The sequence below is a fragment of the Stenella coeruleoalba genome, assembly GCF_951394435.1.
Source record: "Stenella coeruleoalba genome assembly, chromosome: 17".
Lineage (NCBI taxonomy): Eukaryota > Metazoa > Chordata > Mammalia > Artiodactyla > Delphinidae > Stenella > Stenella coeruleoalba.
In genome coordinates, this window is record NC_137163.1 from 3,408,500 (window position 1) to 3,430,394 (window position 21,895).

The window sequence follows — 21,895 nt, forward strand, 5'->3', positions numbered from 1 at the left end:
CTCGCTGCATGTACATGCAAGCTGTGTGGAAACATTGTTTGCATACCACACAATTCACCCACTTAAGCTGTATAATTTAGTGTTTTTAGTATAGTCACAGAGTTGTTCAACCATCGCCACCATCTAATTTTAGAACTTTTCATTCTCCCGGTCGAAGCCCTGTACCCATTAGCAGTCCCCGCTCCGCCTCCCCTACACGGCCACGAATCTACTTTCTGTCTCTAGATTTGCCTGTTCTAGATATTTCACGTAAGTGGAATCATACAAAATGCGACTGGCTTCTTTCACTTAACGTAGTGTTGTCAGTGTTCACCCACAAGGAAGTATCAGTATGGCATTTCTTTTTATGCTGAATAATATTTCACTGTGTGGGTATGCTACATTTTGTTTATCCATTCATTAGTTGATGGGTTGATTCCACTTTTTGGCTGTTGGGAATAATGCTGTTATGAACGTTCACATACCAGTTTTTGTGTGGGCCAGCATTCATTTCTCTTGGGTATATACCTAGGAGTGGAATTATCAGATCATGTGTAACTGTTTAATCATTTAAAGGAGCTGCCTGACCATCTTCCAGCTCGGCTGCACCATCTTACGTTCCCACCCAAACCTTCAAGCAGCGCTTGAAGGTTCCAATTCTGTACATCCTTGCCGATGCTTGTTATCCTGTATGTCTTTAGGATTCTAGCCATTCCAACTTGTTTCATCTAAAGGGAACATTTTAAAACATTATTTTAAAACTTACTCATTAAAAAATCAGAAACAGAGGCCCTTCCTGCCTTCATTATGTGCAGCCCCCCAAGACCCGTCAGAGGCCAGGGTGTGTGTCAGCCGTCCACAGGGCACTGTACCCACATTTCAGTCGGTCACCAGATCTGTCCTTTCCACCTCAGTAACTCTGCATTGACTCAGGCGTGTCACCTTTGTCCCTCCCTTTCTTGGACAGTTGCTATAGCCTTTCGAAGTCTCTTGCTTTCGTTTTCTCTTTCCAGTTCTTTCCCCAAATAGCTGCTGAAGTGTTTGTTCTAAAACACACGCATGAGTTTGTCCCTCCTCTAGGGTCCTTCCACGAGTCGCTGTCGTCTGTAAGTCATGTTTTGGTTCCAGAGCTCGGCACACAAGGCTTTGCACAATCTGACCCAGCCTGTCTGCCTTGCCTTTTCTTGTCCCCGCCCCACGCGCCTCCTCACTCCGAGGAGACTCCTGCAAGCTCCCCGCACAGTCCGTGCTGCTCCAGCCCTGTCTGCTCCGTGCTCTGCTCTGTTCGCCTGCAGGCCTGCTCTCAAGCCTTTGGTCCCTCAGCGAATGCAGGAGCCGCTTCCTTCCAGAAGGCTCCCCTGCTTGTCTCCTGTGTCTCTGTGCCACCGCCACCCACTTGTCTTTCTCACCAGTAAGACTCAGCTTCTTCCAACCCCGGGCCCGGAGGACACCAGAGCCCTGGGTGTGACACCTCCGAGGCGCTGATCCGTTGTCCCCTGCAGAGCCAGGGGATCTGTTTCAGGTGGTCCTCACATCACACTTTGGGAAACCCAGTTCTAATGGACAGTAAATCTACTGTCAGAGTCTTCAGTAAGATTTAGAAGCTCCGTAACCTGTGTGGCAGAGGTGAAGACGAGATAATATCACCCGAAGAACATTCTGATTGTTTGTTCCATTATTTTTTTGTCATTTTAGATTGAATAAGCTCCCTGGCTTTCTTAAGACTTACAAGAAAGCTCTCCATCCTGAAACTGACTACTAATTTTTCAGGAAAGAAGGCTGATTGATAACAGGCAGGCTTATGGAACTTTAAAAGACCACATGGGTTTGGCCAAAGGTGTATGTGGCCATCACTACCGGTCTGGCTGTGTCTTCACTCACTTTACCGCGCCCCTAGGATGGATGGAACGGTGATGTTTGGACCCTGCAGGGGCTGAGAGAATTCGGCCAGACTCGGGGAGAAAGAGCCCCACTTAACTTTCTGGGCATGATGCCATGGTTTTTAGACAGACTCAGACCTTGGCGTGGGAATTCCTCATAGTCACTTTTAGCTGAGTCAGTGTTGAGTAATTAGCTGGGATTGCTTTGTTGGCGGGCTGTGTGCTTTCCCTTTTGCCGCTCCACTGACTGCAACCAAGCTAATAATAATCGCCACCCCTCAGATTTATGTAATATTCCGCTTGTAGTTTTACAAAGCACTTGCACTTTTTTTTCCCATTGGAGCCTCCTAATAATTCCATGACATAGGCATTCTTGTCCTCGTTGGGGAAACTGAGACTCAGAGAAATGAAATGACTTACTTATTATAAGTAAGAGATATTATATACCCATTAAGATGTTATATACCCATTAAGCAAAACTGGTGTTCTGATAAGCAATCTTCAGGCTTGGAATCGTTTCCCTTGTACCAGAGCCTTATTCGCTCAGGCTGCTTTCAGGTGGCTTCTTTCCTCTTGCTTCTGAAAGTTTAGTTTGCTTAGGATGTTTCTGGGCCTAGATTTTTAAAAATTTATACTGCTTGGGGTTTGCTGAGCTTCCTGAATCTGTAAGTTTACGTTATTTGCCAAATTTGGGGAATTTTCAGCCATTATTTCTTCAACAGCTGTGTGTGTGTTTTATTTTGTGTCTCAAACTCCTATGACATGACTTTCAGAGCCTTTCTTGTCTCAGAAGATTGTTTTTATCCCGTTTTTTTCTCTCAGCTGTTTCCATTGGTTAAATTATTAATCTGTCTTCAAATATATTAGTTTAATTCCTGTGTGGTTCAAAAAAATACTTGTGTGATTTTTACTCTTTTAAAGTTGCTAGAGGTTTTTATCATGGCCTAGAAATGGTTTATTTTGGTAGATGTTGCATATAACTCGAGAAGTATGGATATCCTACTTTTGGGGGAGGTGGAATGTTCACTAAGCATCAGTTGGGTCCAGTTGGTCAATGGTATTGTTTGTTTTCTATCCTTTCTCATTTTATGTCTACTCGTTCCCTCAATTACTCAGATAATTCACTACCTGGTGGATTCTTCAGTTTTTTCTTTTCTAAAGTGTCTCTTTGCTTCCTCTTTATATCTTCTATTTCTTTGCTGAGATTTTATCTTTTCATCTGTCTCAAGTGTGTTTGCCCTTACTTTGCGGAACGTATTTAAAGTCTTTTTCTGTTAAGACTTTCATCTTGAGGTTGTTGTCTGTTGATTTTACTTTCCTTTGCAAGTTGGCTTTTTCCTGGGTTCTTCCTATGCTGAGTGGTTATGGACTATATTCTGGACATTTCAACTACAACGCTGTGAGGTGCTGGGGTCTTGTTTGGATCCTGCGGAGAATGCTGATATTTCTGTTCTGGTGGGTGGTCCACACCATGGTCCCGTAGTGCCTTGTGTGGGCTGTGCTGCACTTCTGGTTTTAGAGTCTGTGGTTCTCCTTGGATCAGTCCTGTGTGCCGCCCAGTGTTCTTCTTTGGAGCTCAGTTACCGAAGCCCGTGGTTTACTGCTCAGGATCCATCCCCTTGTGCTTGCTCCACAGTGAGCCCAGGTCAGGTACCACTTTAGCAAATGGCGCTCTTCATCTCTCTCCTTTCCATAGTCGCCTCCCTTCGCTGTCTGCCCACAACAAAGCCAAGGTTTGAGTTCTTCCTCTGTGTGTCTCTGTGTGGGACTAATTGGTCAGAGGACAGAGAGGGAAATAAAGTGATGGGGACTGGCCCTGTGCTTATGGGACCTCAGTCCCTTGGGTCAGAGAGATGGTTTCCTGGCCTCGGAGTTGTATATGCTGTGCAGCCATGACCCATCGTGGCACTGTCACATAGCAGTGCTGCCCAGGGGCTGGGCTGGGAGAAACGGAGGAGAAAAAAGAAAAAGCCCACAGGACCCCCCAACACACCTTCATGGTGCCCTCTCCCACGCCTTGGACCTGGCACAGAGGCAGCTCGCGGAGCTCTGCCTGTCTGTACCTGATGGGTGCCTCTGAGCCGCCTTTTAGCACAGGTAGGACTGAGGGAAATGGAAACTCGCTCTGAAGTTCAGAGAAACTTCGGTTTCAGATCTCCTCCCCAAATCCACCTTCTATAGTTTACTCTTCGAATCTTCCAATAGCTGCTCCATGCATTATGTGTATGACCTATAGTTGGGTTCAGTAGGGGAGACGCAGTGGATTATTTGTACTTACGGCATCTTTTCCAGAATAGGAACTCGTCATTTTTTAAAAACATGAACCAATTCATGTCGCTCATCTGCTTAAGACTCTAAAGATAGCTTCCCATCATACTTAGAATAAAATCCAAACTTTCTGTCACGACCTTTCCTCTGTCATTAATTTCATACCACTCTCCTCCTGGCTTATTCTGTCCCTTGACACCATGCCTTAAGATTTGACCTTAACTGCTTTCTCTGGAAAGCGGTCCTCCAAGACCTTCACATGATTGCCTTCTTGTTGTGTGGGTCTGAAATGAAATGCTATTTCATCAGAGAGGCCCTCCTTTGCCGTCACATCTGAAGTCAGTTTATGTTTATGATTTCAGGAGATGCACTTAATCAAAAAAAAAAAAATTTGTTAGCCACGCGTCTTGTTCTCTGCCTCAAGTCCTAGCCCGCGTTTTACACCAGCCATCTCTGTGGCAGCCCGATTGATGCAGGGGTAACTTGACAGCACCTCACCTCAGCTGTGCTGCGTAGCTCTCGAGTTCTGGAATGTCTGAAAGCCTTCTCCGGGGCCGCAGCACAGGTGCACTTGCCGCACAGTGTGGGGAGTTGGGGAATTGCCCCCTTTCGGGGGGAACTTGACCAGGGAGGGCGGGGGCTGGTGGAGAAGTAATCCCCTCTCCTCTGCCTGAGGTGCACACTTCAAGGCACAGTCCGTGACTCTTCAGAGGGACCAGCAGGGTGAGCGCCAGCGGTCCACATGGTAGCCAGCTCAGTAAGGCACCGTGGTACTGCGTTCTCACCGCACCCCGTGCCCCCGCCCTGCTCCCCTCAGCATCCCCTTCCCAAACACCTGCTCCACTCCAGCCCTCTTCTCAGGCTCTGCTTTCCCGGGGGAACCCCGGCTAAGACAACATTCTAAGTGACTTTAAAAATACCTCTTATAAAACATGTCTTACATCTTATAAGCAGCATATACAGAAAAGTCAAGGGGATGCTAATCTATCCAACCACACAGATTTGTCAAATTTTTACATTTTGCTGTTTTTGCATCTATTTTTCTAATTTAAAGAAAGAAAAATGAAACTGTTAAAACTCTGTGTGCTCCCCTGTGACCCTATTCTCGTCCTCTCTCACCAGGAGTGACTACTACCCTACAGTTGATTATTATAAGCAATATAGAGTATTTTTAAATATTTTAAACTTGATATAAATATGTAACTATCTCCTGCAACTTGCTATTCTCTCAACCTTATTAACATGAGACTTAACCTGTGCTGAGGTTGGTAGTTCTTAATTCATCTTCGCTTATATCTAGGTTTCCAGTGTATGACGGTTACAGATTTATTTGTCTGCTCTCCAGTTGCCTGCGCTTCGTTAAAAGCAGTTCTTTGATTTTATAAATGAGGCTGCAACGCACATTTTAGGAAGCATCCTTGTGCTGAACTCTGAGAGTTGGTCCAAGATACATGCCTACAGGTTGAGTCATTAGATCAAAGGGTTCTCATCTACCACTTGGCCAGGTTGTGCCAACCCGCCCTGTGAAGGAGTTGTACCAGTTTACACCCTTAGCAGCACTGAATGAGGATTCCCATGATTCTTGCTCATCTACATCTTGGCCAACACTTGGTCTTAGAGCACATTTTAAACATTTCCAATAGGTTGGGTGGGAAGTCATACCTGAGGGTTTTCTCTCCATTTCTCTGACTACTAGTTGTATTGAGACTCTGTTCCTATATATTGGCCATTGGATTTCCTCTGCTTTAAATGGTCCAGTCTTGTTCTTTGCTCAATTTTCCATTGGATCATTTCTTTCTTATTGATTTACAGGAGTTCTTTATTAATTCAGAATTCTAATCCTTTGTCAGGTTTATGTGTTGCAAACACCTTTTCACAGCTAGCTTTTCTTTGCTTTGACTTTGATGTTTTTCCTTGTACAAAAGTGCTTCATTTCAGTGCAGCCAAACATTTCAGTCTTTTCCGCTATATATTTTTCCAGCTTGATTGAGGTAAAATTGTATATATTTAAGGTGTACAGTGTGATATATACATTGTGAAATGGTTAACACAGTCATGTCACATTTCATTTCATTTCACATTTCAAGCTCATTAATGTATCTGTAACCTGTCCTAGTTACCTTGTGAGTGCATAGTGAGAACACTTAAGATCTAATCTCTTTGCAAATTTTAAGTATACAATGCAGTATTCTCAACTACAGTCACCATGCTGAATATTAAATCTCCAGGATTTACTCATCCTGCGTAACTGAAACTTTGTATCCTTTGACCAACCTCTCCCCCTTTCCCCCACCCCTCTACCTCTGCTTAACCACCATTCTGCGCTCTGCTGTTATGAGTTCAACTAATTGAGATTGTACGTGTAAGTGAGATCATGCAGTATTTGTCTTTCCGTGTCTGGCTCATTTCACTTAGCATAATGTTCTCTGGGTTCATCCATGTCAGAAATGGTGGGATTTTTCTTTTTTCTCATGGCTGAATAATATTATGGGGTGTGTGTGTGTGTGTGTGTGTGTGTGTGTGTGTGTGTGTGTGTGTGTGTGAAAGGGGAAGAGAGAGAGAAGGAGAGAGAGAGAGAGAGAGAGAGAGAGAGAGAGAGACGAGTTTTTTTATTCACTCATCTGTCGATGGACACTTAGGTTTTCCCATATTTTGGCTATTATGAATAATGCTGCAGTCAATATGGGAGATACTTATTTCATTTCCTTTGGCTATATACCCAGAAGTGAGATTGCCGGATCCTAAGGTAGTTCTATTACTAATTTTTTGAGGAAGGTATACTCTGTTCTGTAATGGCTGCACCTATTTACATTCCCACAGGTGCACGAGAGTTCCCTTTTCTCCACATCCTCACCAACACTTATTGGTCTCTTTAATAGCCATTCTAACAGGTGTGAGGTGATATCTTATTGTGGTTTTGGTTTGTATTTCCACGATGATTAGTGATGTTAAGCACCTTTTCATATAGCTGTTGGCCATCTGCACGTCTTCTCTTGAGAAATGTCTATTCAGGTCTTTTGCCAACTTTTTTTTTTTTTTTTTTTTTTTTGCGGTACGCGGGCCTCTCACTGTTGTGGCCTCTCCCGTTGCGGAGCACAGGCTCTGGACGTGCAGGCTCAGCGGCCATGGCTCACGGGCCCAGCCGCTCCGTGGCATGCGGGATCCTCCTGGACCGGGGCACGCACCCATGTCCCCTGCATCGGCAGGCGGACTCTCAACCACTGCGCCACCAGGGAAGCCCTTGCCAACTTTTTAATTGGATGATGATGATGATTGCTATTGCTATTGAGTTGTTTGTGTTTCTTATGTATTTTGGGTATTAACCCCTTTTGAGACCTACTGTATCCAAATATTTTTTCTCATTTTGTAAGTTGCCTTTTCACTCTGTTGATTGTTTCCTTTGCTGTGCAGAAGCTTTTAGTTTGCTACAACCCCCCTTAATCTGTTTTTGCTTTTGTTGCCGGTGCTTTTGGGGTTATTTCCAAAAAGTCATTGCCCAGACCTATGCCAAGAAGGTTTTCCCCTGTTTTTTTCTAGTCGTTTTACAGTTTCAGATCCTACATTTAAGTCTTTAATCCATTTTGAGTTGATTTTTGTATATGGTGTGCGGTAAGGGTCCAGTTTCATTCCTCTCCATGTGACTATCCATTTTATCCAACATCATTTATTGAGGAGACTGTCCTTTTCTCATTGTGCATTCTGGTGCCCTGGTTGAAGATCTCTTTATATTTTGTATGTCTTGTAACTCATTTGAGAAATCTTTCTCTCTTTCAGGTCAGAAGTTGTTCACCTGTATTTTCTTCTACAGGATTTTAAATATTGCTTTTTAAATTTATCTATTCAGTCTGTTTGGAACTTATTTTTGTTTATGGTGTGATGTAGGGATATCATTTTCTTTCTATCTGCATAACCATTTGTCCAGCACTGTTTATTGAACCTCCTTCTTAATAACCAACACTGCTACTTTGGTCATATATCCATTACCTTATTATATTCATGGATCTGCTTCTGGGCTGTTTTTTCCTTCATTGATGTGTTTATCATTGCCCCACTGTCTTCATTTTTACAGTTTTATGACAACTCTTGATATCTAGCTGGCCAAGTCTCTTCCAAAAATTTGCCTCGTTGTTGTTTTGCATGTTCTTGGCCCTTTGATCTTAGATATAAATTTTAGAATCAGTGTATCAAGTTTGACCAACACCAGAACAATGTTGGGATTTTTTATTGAGTTGCATTAAATTTATATACATTTGGAAAGAAGTGAGTTATTTAAAAATACTGAGTTTTTCTATCCTTGAACATAATACATCTCTGCATTTATTCATCCCCTTTAATATCATTTCATAAAACTTTAGAATTTTTTTCATAAACATCCTGCATGTATTTGGTTAGATTTTTTCTAGGTACATTACTATTGTAAATATATTTTCTTAAAAATTATATTTTGTGCTTGTTTTTAGTTGATATATAGGAATTGATTTTGTGTGTGGATGTGTGTCTTAACCCTGTATTTAGCAACCTTTCTGAACCTATTTTTCCTCATTTTACCAAATATGACTAATTTTTTTTCACTTTCAATTCCTCTTATCTTTCCTAGCCCTGTCCCCTCATAAGAGTGTGAGTTCTGTGAAAGCAGAGATCCTGCTTCTCCTGTTCACTTCCATATCCCAAGTGCTTAGAATAGTACCTGCCACACAACAGGTACTCAGTAGATATTTATATTTGTTACATGAATTAATAAATTAATTGTCCTAATTCTAGATAGGAAATAGTGCGTACTAACTATATAGACGTGGCTTCACACGCACTGTTCGCTGTGCCTGGGCTGTGCCTCTCCTTTCCACCTGGCGGCCTCATCTCCTCCCTCCAACTTTACTCCAGATTCTTTCCTGCTGCTGGGCACTCCCCCCACCCCGCCGCTCCCACCCGCTGACCAGGCAGATGGATCTGAAGCCTTACTCTGATCTCGGTTCTTCTAGGAAGCTTTCCTGGGCTTCCCTGTACTTCAGAAAGATGGATCCAGAAAAACCAAAAAAACCAAAAATAAAACCAAAAAGCAAATAAGAATTAAAAGTAAATTATATGCTCAAACACAGATTAAAACTTAACAGAATCATCCAAAGAGGTATGGAAAGATGACAGAGTAAATGACACGATGGTGGGCACACAGTGCTACTGCAGTTTGGGAAAGGGAATTAATTTATGAATAATAGATAGAAAGCAAAGATCCACCAGCATCTCATCCTGCCAGCAATTAGGAGGAACAGAAACACTGGATCAAGCGCCCCCATACTCAGACAGTGAGTCAGAAAAAACAGAGGACAAAAAAGTATTACATTCCGACGTTGTTCATTCCTGTGCAGTTTTCTAACAACTATATTCCGTGGGTGAAAACACCATGTATTTGAATCTTTTCTCTCCTGCTTTTAAATATCACTTCAATTTTCTGCCTCTGATAAATGTTTTATGAATTTCCTTTTCTGATGAGAGGTTTTGCTGTGATTAAAGATTTCATCAAGTTATGACAAAGGCAGAATAGATCTTCATTCTCGAAAGCTCATTTTCATGTGAGCTGAGTGAAGAGGCCTCTCGGAGGCAGCTGTCAGAGCTAATGAATGTTTTTCCAAGTGCTGAACCTCTGGGGAGGACACCCCGACCCACAGAACCCAGAATCAGTTCAAGACGTGGCGTGCGACGTCTCGTAGTGCGTAGCGGGACGATCAGGCGGGTACTTTTATCATCTCCCTTGAGAGTAAGTGCACGTGTGTGTTTTGAAAATCTGGTATCTCACAGATGCCCAGTGGCCTTAGGATGCTGTCAGTCTTTGTGTATGTGAGCGCGCGTGTGTGCGTGTGTGAACCCCTGGACACGTCACTGCGCCCTCTCCACCTCGGTTCCCTTCTCTGGAAAGAACAGGGGACGCAGTTTGGGTTGGAATATGTGTCTTCATCTGCTGTGAGCGCTACAGGATTTCTAGCTCGATGTCTTGACTCTCGGTCATCACCAGCACTTTTCGTCATCTCCTGAGCCTCCCTCTCCTCTCCTCTCCTCTCCTCTCCTCTCCATCAGTGGATCTCAGGAGGACAACCTTGCAGGGCTTTTGTATGAAATAAGCAATGCAGGCAGCCGGCACGTGTGGGTGTGAGTCCTGTCTCCCCTTTGCTTAACAACCAGCGAAATCTTCCCTTGTCACACTTTGGGAAACACACCTGAGAATTCAGATGCCCTATGGAAGGTCATGTTTTGAAGAAATGCTCAGCTGAAAGAGACCAGAGCACAGATCCTTCTCTGAGGCTTTTTTTTTTTTCTTCTCTGAAAATCTCCTTACCCTGTTCCTCCAGGAAGGAGGATGGCTGCTGCCTCTGTTGCTGTTTGCTCCTGTCTTAGGCCCGGTTGTCCCGTTTTGATGAGCGGACGCTTATCCATCAGCTGTCATGAGCCAGCTGCGACACTTGGTGTTTGAGATGCTGTGTTAGTTTTAGGCAAGCACTGGACCGTAATGGGGACCTGACAAATGGCAGCTAGCACAAACGAAGCGTACGTGGCTGGAATTTTGTTTTTCACATGTAGCTAATGGGTCTGTGCCATCATTTCCCAGGGCCCCACTCTGCCCTCCACAGCCGTGGCGTTCGTCCCCATCGCCCCCTAGAGTCTCTGAGCTTCCTGGCGTCCTGCTCCTCCCCGGGGAGGAAGCAAAGGGAGTCAGGAGGTGGAAGGGTGGCGCCTTCCCCTCTCAAGGACTTGTCTTCTTGTTTGGGATGAAAAGTCTCCAGAAGCCGGTTATTGGCTGGAACTTCGTTCCATGGCGCTCCCCTTGGGGAAGGGGGCGGCGGGAACTTGGTTACTGCAGTTTTACTGTCTGCGGTAGAGAAGGCCAGGGAAAGGAGGTTTCAGGTGGGTGGTGAGTGACCCCAGGTGTCACCCACAGTTCTGGGGGAGTGAGGGGTGGCCCCCATGAGGACTCTCGGTGGACATGTGCACGGACAGCATGGGTACGGCTCTCTGTGGACCCCTGCCCAGCACCTGGCCTGGCACCCGTAGAAATCCAGGGCCATGACGTGGTCACTTATTGAATGACACTGTATGCCGAGTGCTTTCCCACTGGGTCACGCGTCCTAGCGGTCACACGTGTGAGACTTGGAGAACTCAAGTTACCTTCCCAAGGTCACTCAGTGTGTAAAGGGCAGAGCTGGGTTGTAAGCATGTGTCCCAGGACCAAGGAGGACCTCCTGTCCAAACCCATTGTGTAGAATTCACAATTAGTTCAGAATGCATCTTCTTCGTAAGCCTTTGTGTCCCGGGGTACATGACATTTTGATAAATCGTACTTCTTGTGTCCTCCAGTGGTATAAAATCTTCGGGGGTTAGGGGAAGCGGAGTCACCCTCCTCTTTGGCTGCCAGAAGATGCTGAACTTGGTTTTGTCTTTGCACCGCAGTGCCCGGCAGTGCCACCTGCTCCTGGACGTCTTCAACTCCACGGAGCACGAGCTGACAGTCAGCGCCCGGAGCAATGAAGAGCTCGTCCTGCACGCCGGCGAGTGCCAACGGTGAGTGTCGTCACGGCCCCACGTGCTCCCTGGCCCTGCTCTCATCACCCTGCTTGGGAGGTGCTGAAACAGTCCAGCCTCGAGACCTTAGAGGGTGGGCAGTCTGGTCCCCCTTTCAGAGGCATCACAGCCCTTATTCAAGTTCAGTGACAGGATCGGTCGTGGTTGCAAATTGGAGCCAAGTGTAAAGTCAAGGTAGAAATGAATGGTGTCCGTCCAAGGAAGCAGCACCTCAGCTACAGATGCTTTCAGGCACCATGTCTGAGGATGCCCAGACATCTGGGCAAGACCTTTCACTTCTAAATTCTTAAGAAAGCTGTACCTGGGGTCACTGGGTGTTGATCTGAGGGACGCATATCAATGTCAATGGGAAGTTCCTTGGAGAAATTAATGTCACAGGAGACAGGCCAGGCAGAGGTGCCTGGAAGAGGTGCTGTGTCACCCGAGCTCAGCCTTTGGAGGGCAAAGAGAGGTGGCCCCGGTGGGCCCTGGCCAGGGTCAGCCGCAGGACGTGCCCTGGTCCAGCAGAGGCGAGCAGGGAGCCAGGGTGGAAGTAAGAGCTGACCAGGAGCAGAGCCGGGGCCACAGGGGCAGGTCTGGAGGCAGGTCGAGCTCAGTGACTCTGGAAAGAAGCTCTTTGCTGTGGTGGGGATCGCTTCCCCAGGGCCTGACCCACTCCCACTCCTCTGGGCCTCTCTCCAGACCAGGAGCCGTGCCCCCCAGCGCAGCTTGGATGTTAGGGCCACACCCTTATAGGTGGGGGTATAGCTGGAGTAAGATAGAGCGAAATATCATGTTTATTTGTAATTGCAAAATACTTGAAACATACAGAAAATAATTTAGATACTAGCATACCATATCTCAGGTTCCAGCGTTTTGCTATATTTGCTCGAGATCTCTCCCTCTCTGTCTCCCTCTCTGTCTCCTTCTATCCTTCTGTCTTCTCTCTCTCTCTCTCTCTCTCTCTCCTTCAAGGAAATAAAATGTTAAAAAAAAATAGTGGACGTTAACACCATTGGTCAGTGGGGAGGAGGGAATGCAAATTTAAATCGCAATGAGAGAGCACTACACACTCATGAGAATGCTTAAAATGACAGACTGACAATGTCAGGTGTCCATAAGGAACATGAAGCAGCTGGAAGGTTCATGCCTGGGTGGGAATGTGAAACAGTGCAACCACTTTTGAAGAGGCTGCTGCAGTTTCTTACAAAACTAAACATACACGTACTCTGCCCAGCAGTTCCAACTCTAGTTATTTATTCAAGAAAAATTTAAAAACATATGTTCACAAAAAGACCTATAAAGAATGTTCCAAGCCAAAAAATAGAGCTCAGGTGTCTGTTACAGGAGAATGAATTAACAAGTGGTGGCATTTTCCTAATGGGATGTTACTCAACAACAAAAACTGATAAACTCCTAATACATCACCATGGGAGAATCTCAGGAACCTTATGCTGAGTGCGGGGAGCCTGACCCAAAATAGAATGTACCGTGTGGTTCCGTTCATTTGAGATCCCAGAACCAGCAAAACTCTTCTGTGACGGTGGAAACAGAGAATCGGTTGCTTCTGGAGAGGTTGGGATGGGCTTTGACCAGGAAGGGGCACAAAGGGATTTTCTAGGTGATGGCCGTGTTGTATAGCTTGACATTTGGGTGTGGGTTCCACAGGTGCTTGCCATTGTTAAAATTTAGCCAACGTGTACTTAAGATTTGTGCATTTCTCTGAGAGTCGATTTTGTATCAAAAGAAAAACTGTAAGCAGATGTTAAACTCTGCCTGTTGAAGGACTTGGGGGTGGTGTATGATATCTGCACTAGTCTTTGAAATGCCTAAAAAACTAGATTCCTGGATGGGTGGAGGGATGGGAACATGGACAGACTGAGTTGATAAAGCAAATAGAATAAAATGTTAATTATAGAATATACCAGTGGGTATATAGAGTATTCTCCGAGGAATTCTTTCAACTCGTAAGAAAATGTTGGAAAAAAATAAGCAACTGAAAAAGCAGCGAAGGGCTTCCCTGGTGGCGCAGTGGTTGGGAGTCCGCCTGCCGATGCAGGGGACGCAGGTTCGTGCCCTGGTCCGGGAAGATCCCACATGCCGCGGAGCGGCTAGGCCCGTGAGCCATGGCCACTGAGCCTGCACGTCTGGAGCCTGTGCTCCGCAACAAGAGAGGCCACGATAGTGAGAGGCCCGTGCACCGCGATGAAGAGTGGCCCCCGCTTGCCACAACTAGAGAAAGCCCTCGCACAGATACGAAGACCCAACACAGCCAAAAATAAATAAATAAATAAATAAAGCAGCAAAGCCTGACAGCCCCGCCCCCGGCCCCCGCCCCCACCTTCCTTTCTCTTCCTCCTCCCAGAGTCTGTGTGTCTCGGAGGCCGTGGCATCATCCACTCCACACTTTACTGCTTTATTGTATTTATTTATAGGCACAACAAGCACTGTATTCAGTTTTTTTTTAATGTCATTAGTGGTTCCATATCGTACGTCGTTTTCTGCGTGTCTTTATAACTTTAAATCAGCGCTGTGCTCTGGAGTCGACTGTGAATCAGGCTTTTGCCTTCTGACTGCTCTTCGTGATTCGTTCGTGAATGCACCGTTTATCCCTCTCCACGCTGATCCACCGCGAGATTGCTTCCAGGGTGTGGCTGTCTAATGTCATTATCGATGATGATGACATATAAATGCACGGTCGTATTTGCTGTCTGGGGCTGGTGCTGGGAGGGCGTTGATGGCCTAACCCTTGAGAGGAAGGAAACACTCCCTCGCAAGAGCTCCTCGTTCTAGGGGGTTCTTGCTGTGTGGGCGTGTGCAGGGCTCACGTGCTCGTGCACGGAGGCCGTGGCGGCCGTGCTGAGTGTTCTGGCTCCGGGGCGTGAGGACAGGCTCTTTCCTGGGCTGCTGCTGCGTCCCTGGGCCCCGTGCTGGTCCCCAAGTTGTGAAGGAGACCGTCTGCCCCCTGCCTTGTCTGCCTCGTCTAGGTGTTTTGATGTAGCCTGGGATCCCAGAGGACATCCTTCTGGTCGTCTCATGACACCAACATAAATCCTGCTTTAAAAAAATTACAAACTGCTGAGCTTGTTCTAAGCTTGACTCACTGTCAGCCACAGAAGTCAGCGATGTTAACAACCCGTTCGCAAATAAGCACAGTTCAGTCTTGTGCTTCCGGCTTCTTCCTTGTTAAGCTTTTTGCTTAAATTCTCGTTTCTTGATGCATCTAACTCACGCATTCTTTATTCATTCATAAAATATTCATTCGATAAATATTGATGCTTTGAGAACTTGCTCTGCGGTACCTGCGTCAGGCTCCAGGAGCCACAGGATGAGTAAGCAAGGACCCCTCATGGCCGGGAGTTGACGACACTCCCCGGCCGGGGCGGCCCTGCCACTCCTGCCTGATGGGACCTCCTGCTGTTTTGGGTGGGGGGGTAAACCGGAGGTTGTGATGCTCCGTTCTGTCTGAGGAGTCAACTTTGGCTCTGCTCCCACTGCCCCCGCTAACCCAGGGGTGACCACCGGGCATCCCAGCGTTCGCGGGGATGCAGGGAGTCACTGCACTTCCCTTTCCAGACCTCTCCAGCTTTGCCTGGTTTGGACACATGCTCTGCCTCCGTGGAGAGGGCCCAGGTCTTTGGTCTAACGGAGCAGGTCTGGGGGAGGAAGCTGTGGTGGGTGGACCTTGAGCTCAAGGTGGACTCAAGGTGGAAGCCCCTTGAGTCCTGGGCTGCTGTCCCCGTACCTCCAGGTTCTGTCTCCTTGGAGCCTAGTGCCCTCCCGGAGTCCTGAGCTCAACCCCCGAAGGCTGTCACCCGGCACCCCACACACACACCTCAGGCTTCCCTAGGCGCTCATGAGGGCTGCCCTCGGCCAGGCTCGGCCACTCTGAGGAGAGCAGGGCGGGCCAGCTCTCCCCGGTGGTGAGGGCAGCGGTGGCCCTCAGACTCTGGCTTTATCTCCCAGTGCGTGGCAGGCCACCTTCCCACTGCTCCCTGGGGAGTGGGCAGATGAACCACGGGTTCTGCCAGGGTGACACAGCCTCACCCTCAGTGAAAAGCCGTATTCCTGGAATCCACGTAGCTGTGATGCTGCTCTTCTCAGAGCCCTGGCATCCTGGGTCACAAGGCATTTGACATCCTTTTAAGGGTGACCTGCAGTCCAGGAGAGGGACCAACTCCAATTAGACTGTTGGGAGCCTGCATCTGTCTCCCCCTCCCTCCGGGTAGAAAGGCGTGCCAAGTACAAGAGAAACGTGTCCTTGGAGCCACAGTCTCTGAGCCCCGTGTGTTTGCAGGTCAGGCACTCACTCCTCCTAGTACCCTCACATAGGAGATTCTGTCCGCATGTTATAGACAAGCAGACTGAGTACAGAGGTCAAAGGCACTTGGTGGGACCCAGGTCTGAATGACGCCACGGCTGAGCTTGGAATGGTGATTTAAGATGGGCTGGAGATGCTAACACCTATGTATGGAATCTAAAAAACAAACAAAAAAAATGGTCATGAAGAACCTAGGGGCAAGATGGGAACAAAAACACAGACCTACTAGAGAATGGACTTGAGGACACGGGGAGGGGGAAGGGTAAGCTGGGACAAAGAGAGTGGCATGGACATGTATACACTACCAAGCGTAAAATAGATAGCTAGTGGGAAGCAGCCGCATAGCACAGGGAGATCAGCTCGGTGCTTTATGACCACCTAGGGGGGTGGGATAGGGAGGGTGGGAGGGAGACGCAAGAGGGAGGGGATATGAGGATGTATGTATACGTATAACTGATTCACTTTGTTATAAAGCAGAAACCAACACATCATTGCAAAGCAATTATACTCCAATAAAGATGTTAAAAAAAACAGATGGGCTGGAGGGGGTGGGGGGAAGCAGGTTCTGTTTTCTCCTCTTTCTGCTCTGTGCAGCCTTAGGTAAGCTGTGACTAGCGCTGAAGTCCATTGTCAAGTGTACAGGCCGGCAGGAGTCGGGGAGGCGGGGGAGCAGGCTGGGTGTCCGGCTCAGAAGGCTTTCATTCATTCCTTCAACAAGCACCTCCCGAGTGGCGAGCGAGTACCACGCCCTGCCAGGAGATAGCATAGTGAGTAAGGTCCTCACTGTGTCCTCACTGCACTTATGTTTGGTGTGGAAAAAAGGCAGGGATTGTCGCACAGGCTGAGGAGAATCCAAAGCTGAGAGGAAGAAACCCAGCTTGGGGCTGGGAAGGCTTCCTGGAGGAAGTGGTGCTAATACAGAACAGGACACTGAGTAGGAGTGAGGTGGAGCTGGAGTGCAAGGGAGAGCAGCCCAGGTGAAGGGGCAGCACGCCCTGGAAAGGGGCGTGTGCATGGGGCGGCGTGAAGGGCCTCTTCACAGGCTGCACATTCGAGTTTTTAAACTGGAAATACCACTCTTATACCCGTATTTCCTAGGGATATCTATGTCATCTTATAATTTAAGATACAACGTTTCAGCAAATGGATGTAGCAAGTACCTTTTCACCTTCCTCATCTTTTCTGTGAAAGGTCCTTTGGAAATCGGTGACTCATCTCTCTTTCTGTGGCCTGGTTGATGCATCAGTTCTGTAATTAAGCACCATTAGTTAACTTCACTTTTGCCATACACAATTTGTGACGCTTGGTCTGTGCTGATTGCCTTTCCTGGGGCTCCACGCCATCGGTCGTGACATTGAGAATGTCCTCCAGACTTGCAGCTAGATGCCTGTAGTAACATTCATTTTTACCCGAGGGGTGGTGTAAAGAAGAACCCACTTTCACAAGCATCTCTGCCTTTAATCCTCATCCTCAAGCTGTGGGCATTGTGCCCATCTCTGCTTATGTGTAAGAGAGCTCGAACTTGCCAAGGGCCACGCAGTTCGTTGTAACTGGAACCCAGGGCTGCGCAGTTGCCACCATACCCCTCCACGGGAGTTACCTACACTTCTTTAGGCTATGTCCCCAGAACTGGGCATCCCCCCTCCTCCAGTTTCAAAAGATGACCAGAAACAGTAGAACGCTTTTCTGAGTGAAACAGCATGAACTTCCTTAAGAAAATACAGTGTCGCCAGCAGCAAATGTACTGGGAAAATTAAGGTATGATAATTATTGTGTTTTTGCTTAATTATCAAACCATTAAAATTAAATTTCACGACAACCCTCATTTATGCACAAATCTCTCTTAATTTACAGTAACAGATGCCGTCTCATCCCGTGCTTCAGGCTACCCCGCCTTGTCCCGCCCTCACTCACAAGGAGCCACTGCCTGCTTGGCAGGCCTGGCACGTCTGGTCCAGGCGTCTCCTCGCTGGGGAGCCTCGCCGTTGGCTGACTGAGAACAGGTCAGCCCTGTCCAGTGTCCGGATGGTGCACCGCACGGGTCCTGGAATGGCTGTCACGCCAGAGGGGCAGGGACGGGCTCTAGAGCAAGTACAACGTCGGCGCTCTGAGACTTTCCCCTTGACGCCGTCCAGGCCTTGGGGAGGGCCAGACCCTCACATCTGGAGGATCCTGGCAGGGCTCTGGGGCGGCAGTGGGAAGGCCTGGGTGCCCCACGGCATTGTGGTTGTGTTTCTAGGGTTCTCTTGATGGTCCGAGGGGTCCAGCCTGTGGCGCAGCACTGCATTCAGCCCGCAGTTTATTTCCGGTTTAGCTTTTCTTCTTCTGCCTCCTGAGTGGCTTTAGATAAGCCTTTTCCCTCCTCTAGGTTTTAACTTCTTCCCTAGTCCTTTGAGAGGCTCAGACAATGTTTCCTGTAGGAATGAACGAGCAAAAGAAGTGATCACGTGATAAGCGATGACTTGTGATCGGTTACTTGCTGGGCTGCGTGTTCTGTCTTCAACGTGTCTTTTGAGGTCGCTATCATGACCATCATCCCTATTTAGCAGGTGAAGAAACTGAGGCTCAGAGAGGTGACCAGCCAGGTGACCACTGAGGTCCTGTCCTCCTCTCATTTTGACTTTGGTCTCCTGTAACTCCCCGCAGAGGGGTTTGGGGAGCAGCCTGTGCGTCCTCTACCCCCGCGATTGTTCACCTGTGTGCAGGTGCCCTCCCTGGGAACAGTGAGTGTGTCAGCGGTGATTTCTGCGCAGGCCAACCTCTGGTGTTTACCCGAGCCCAGAACAGCCCCAGCCCTGAATGTCTAGCTCCTCCTACCAACTGTCTCCGTGTCTCTCTCTCGTTTAGTTCTGTCGAACGCTTCACGGAATCATGCAAGGAAGCCCTTGTTAGGAGCCCGGTGTTGTTGCCCTTTGCTGTGTAACCGCAGCTGGAATTTGCGCATGGCCTCCTTCCACGGGTGGCCTGCCCTGTCCCCTGCAGTCAACAAGCCTGTGCCCCCAGCCCGGTGGTCTCTCCTGCAGCCGTTCTGAGTCAGAAGACTTTGTGGATTTTCTTTGTTCCTTTTTCAGGCTGGGAGGAAAGTGGGAGAGTCCTTCAGAAAGTAAACTTATGGAAACCAGGAGAAAGCACCTTGGTGTGTTCTTGTCCTTTCAGCTGCCCGATGGGGAAACTGAGGCTCAGGTTTGCTTCACAGGCCCCGGGCAGAATGACGCTGGTGCCGGACGCCTCGCTCCCTGGCCACAGCGTCTCCGCCACCCCACTCTGCATCCCTTCCAGTTAGCGGTTTTGCAAGTCTCCTAAGAGAAACCCGATGGCACCAGAATCAGTAGGATCCCCTAATGATTCGTAGGCAGCAAGAAGAGGGGTCAGAGCTCAGCCTGGAGAAGCATCCAGGTGGCAGAGATTCGATACCTGGAAGATGCTGCAGTTTGCGGACTCCGATGACAGGAGAGAGTCTCTCCTCTTCGTGAGAAGAGAAAAACCAGGTCACTCGCTTGGGCTCCACACGCCGGGCAGCTCTGTGTGGCCTCTGTTGTCCTGAGCGACTGGAGCCTCCCTGGGGCAGGAGGTGGTGCTCCCTGCACCCACGCCCTGGGTGCAGGCTGGTGTTCAGGCGCCCACCCCGTGGACACGGGCCTAGCGGGCGCAGACCTGGGGCCACACAGAGCCCAGGCCTGGTCTCGCTCGGCCACTGGCTGGCTCGGCGGTCTGGGTAAGTCGCCTGGCCTTGTCGAGCTTTCAAGTAAAGTGGGGATGCCGATGCGTGTCCTGCAGGTCGTTATAAGTCCTGAAGTTAGTCCAGGCTGTGTGCCTAGCACTGCACGTGACCCCCGGCAGGTGCCCCATGACGGGCAGGTCGTGTTATTTTCAGCTGTGAGAACGGCTCCCACCGCCCGAGCCGCCAGGCCTAGGGAAGGGCGTGCGCTGGGGTCTTGTGCTTCCTTTCTGGGGAGATGACTGCGGAGTTCCGCTCAAGTGCTTAGTTATGACTTGGCGCCGCATTGCCCAGGCTTCTGGGCGGTGTCTGACGTGGGGACAGAAGGTCCTCCTCTGTCGGGAGCCAGAGGCCACCCAGCCACTTCACAGGGGGGACTTACTATGAGGACTTGTTAACGAGGCCTGACCAGGGAACTGGTAACCAGGGAACTGGAAGGGTAGAGGGCGACACTGAGGCGTCCGCTGTAGCAGACCTGCCGCCCCTGGGTCTGGGGGCCGAGGTTATGGTCCGGCATCATTGCAGTTGGGAGCTGGGGGTTGGCGGGACGCCCGGGGTCTCGGGGGAGGTGCACCCACAGGAATCTCAGGCAGATGACCACCCCTGGGAAGTGACAGGAAGGCCCGGAGAGAGCAAGGCCGTCCCCCTGTGGTCCCTCGACCTTCGGCACAGATGGGAGAGCAGAACGTGGCCTGCAGGGTCAGCACTGCGGGACTTCAAGCCTTGATAGAGCCGCCCCACAGGGTCCTCCCCGATCTCCCCCTGGAGCCGTGTCTTGCTCCTCTGTGTGTCCATGTGCCACCTGGGCATCGGGACCTGTAAATCTCACCTGGCGACTCTAGCGTGTGGCCCTGTGCGGGGACCACGGGGCTCGACTGGGGGTTCCTTGAGGGCAGTGTGTGTGTGTTGCTCCACTCTGAACATCCCTCTACCACCTTGATCCACTGTCAGGCACACAGCAGGTGCTCAGGTAATATGCATGAGTGAGGGAGTTAGCAGTGGGCGTGCTGAGTGTCATCACAAGTGTTTCCCTCCTCCTTAGGGGGCCTCCTCAGGGCGCCTCCACTCACAGCCTGACTCAGGCAGGCTTTAAGCTGACCCCATCGGGGGACACGGTGGTGATTATCCTCCTGGTTCCGTTCACCGGGAAGAGGTGGCGGGTCGTGACACGGGTCTTGTGTTCTCTTTGGTGCTTATCCCTCACACTCCCAAGCCCAGTCTCCCCCAGCCACGGTGCTCCGGTTGGTCTGCAGCTAGAAATTCTGGGAACTCATCTTTCCCTTCGTGGGGATTGGAGTCTGGCCGTGGAGCCCCATGTGCAGACCTCTCAGGGCCCCCAAAGGTGTCTGCCCACATGTTAGGGAAAGGGTCTCATCTTATCCGGTGGGAAGAGGAGAGTGCCCTGGACCGAGCCGAGACGTGCGCTGCAACCCCAGCTCTGCTGGTCCTTGGTCGTGCCCTTGGCTGGTCCTTCACACTCTCTGATGCTGACACCTCATCTGTCAGATGGGCAGGGGAAGAAGCCCAGCCATGCCCACCTCGGCTCTGGGCCACTTCAGTGAAGGTGCCGAAGGGAAGGGGTGTGTCGTTATTCATTCTTTTACTTAAAAACTTTATGTGGAGAATTCAGATATATACAAGAGGTGCCGTCACAGTACTTCTCACCCAGCTTCTATAACTAGTGACTCATGGCCAATCTTTTTCATCTCTCCCTCACCAACTGCCCCATTTCCTGTGTTATTTTGAAGCAAATCCAAGACGACGTATCGTTTCATCTGCAAATATTTTAATAGTCAACATTGGAGTTCTTTTAAAAAACATAACTGCAATGCCATATCATGTTTTAAAATGAGCAGTTCCTCAATATCAATGTTTAAATTTCCAATGATCTCGGTGTCATGTTTTGTTTTTTCTTATTTTTTTTTTTTGTTTTGTTTTTTTTTTGCGGTACGCGGGCCTCTCACCGCCGCGGCCCCTCCCGTTGCGGAGCACAGGCTCCGGACACGCAGGCTCAGCGGCCATGGCTCACGGGCCCAGCTGCTCCACGGTACGTGGGATCTTCCCGGACCGGGGCACGAACCCGCGTCCCCTGCATCGGCAGGCGGACTCTCAACCACTGCGCCAGCAGGGAAGCCCACGGTGCCATGGGAAGCCCACGGTGCCATTCCATTTTTTGGAATC

General features: G+C 48.9%; 1 protein-coding gene across 6 annotated transcripts in view; it reads left to right on the forward strand.

The window, feature by feature from the left end:
• Positions 1 to 21,895, forward strand: part of TRAPPC9 (trafficking protein particle complex subunit 9) — a 524,427-nt gene that overhangs the window by 330,523 nt on the left and 172,009 nt on the right. For all 6 annotated transcript variants that reach the window (XM_079901721.1, XM_079901717.1, XM_079901722.1 and 3 more), the window contains one exon: positions 11,565 to 11,675. In XM_079901721.1, coding sequence (XP_079757847.1) covers positions 11,565 to 11,675 — 111 coding nt within the window. The remainder of the gene's footprint in view (positions 1 to 11,564; positions 11,676 to 21,895) is intronic.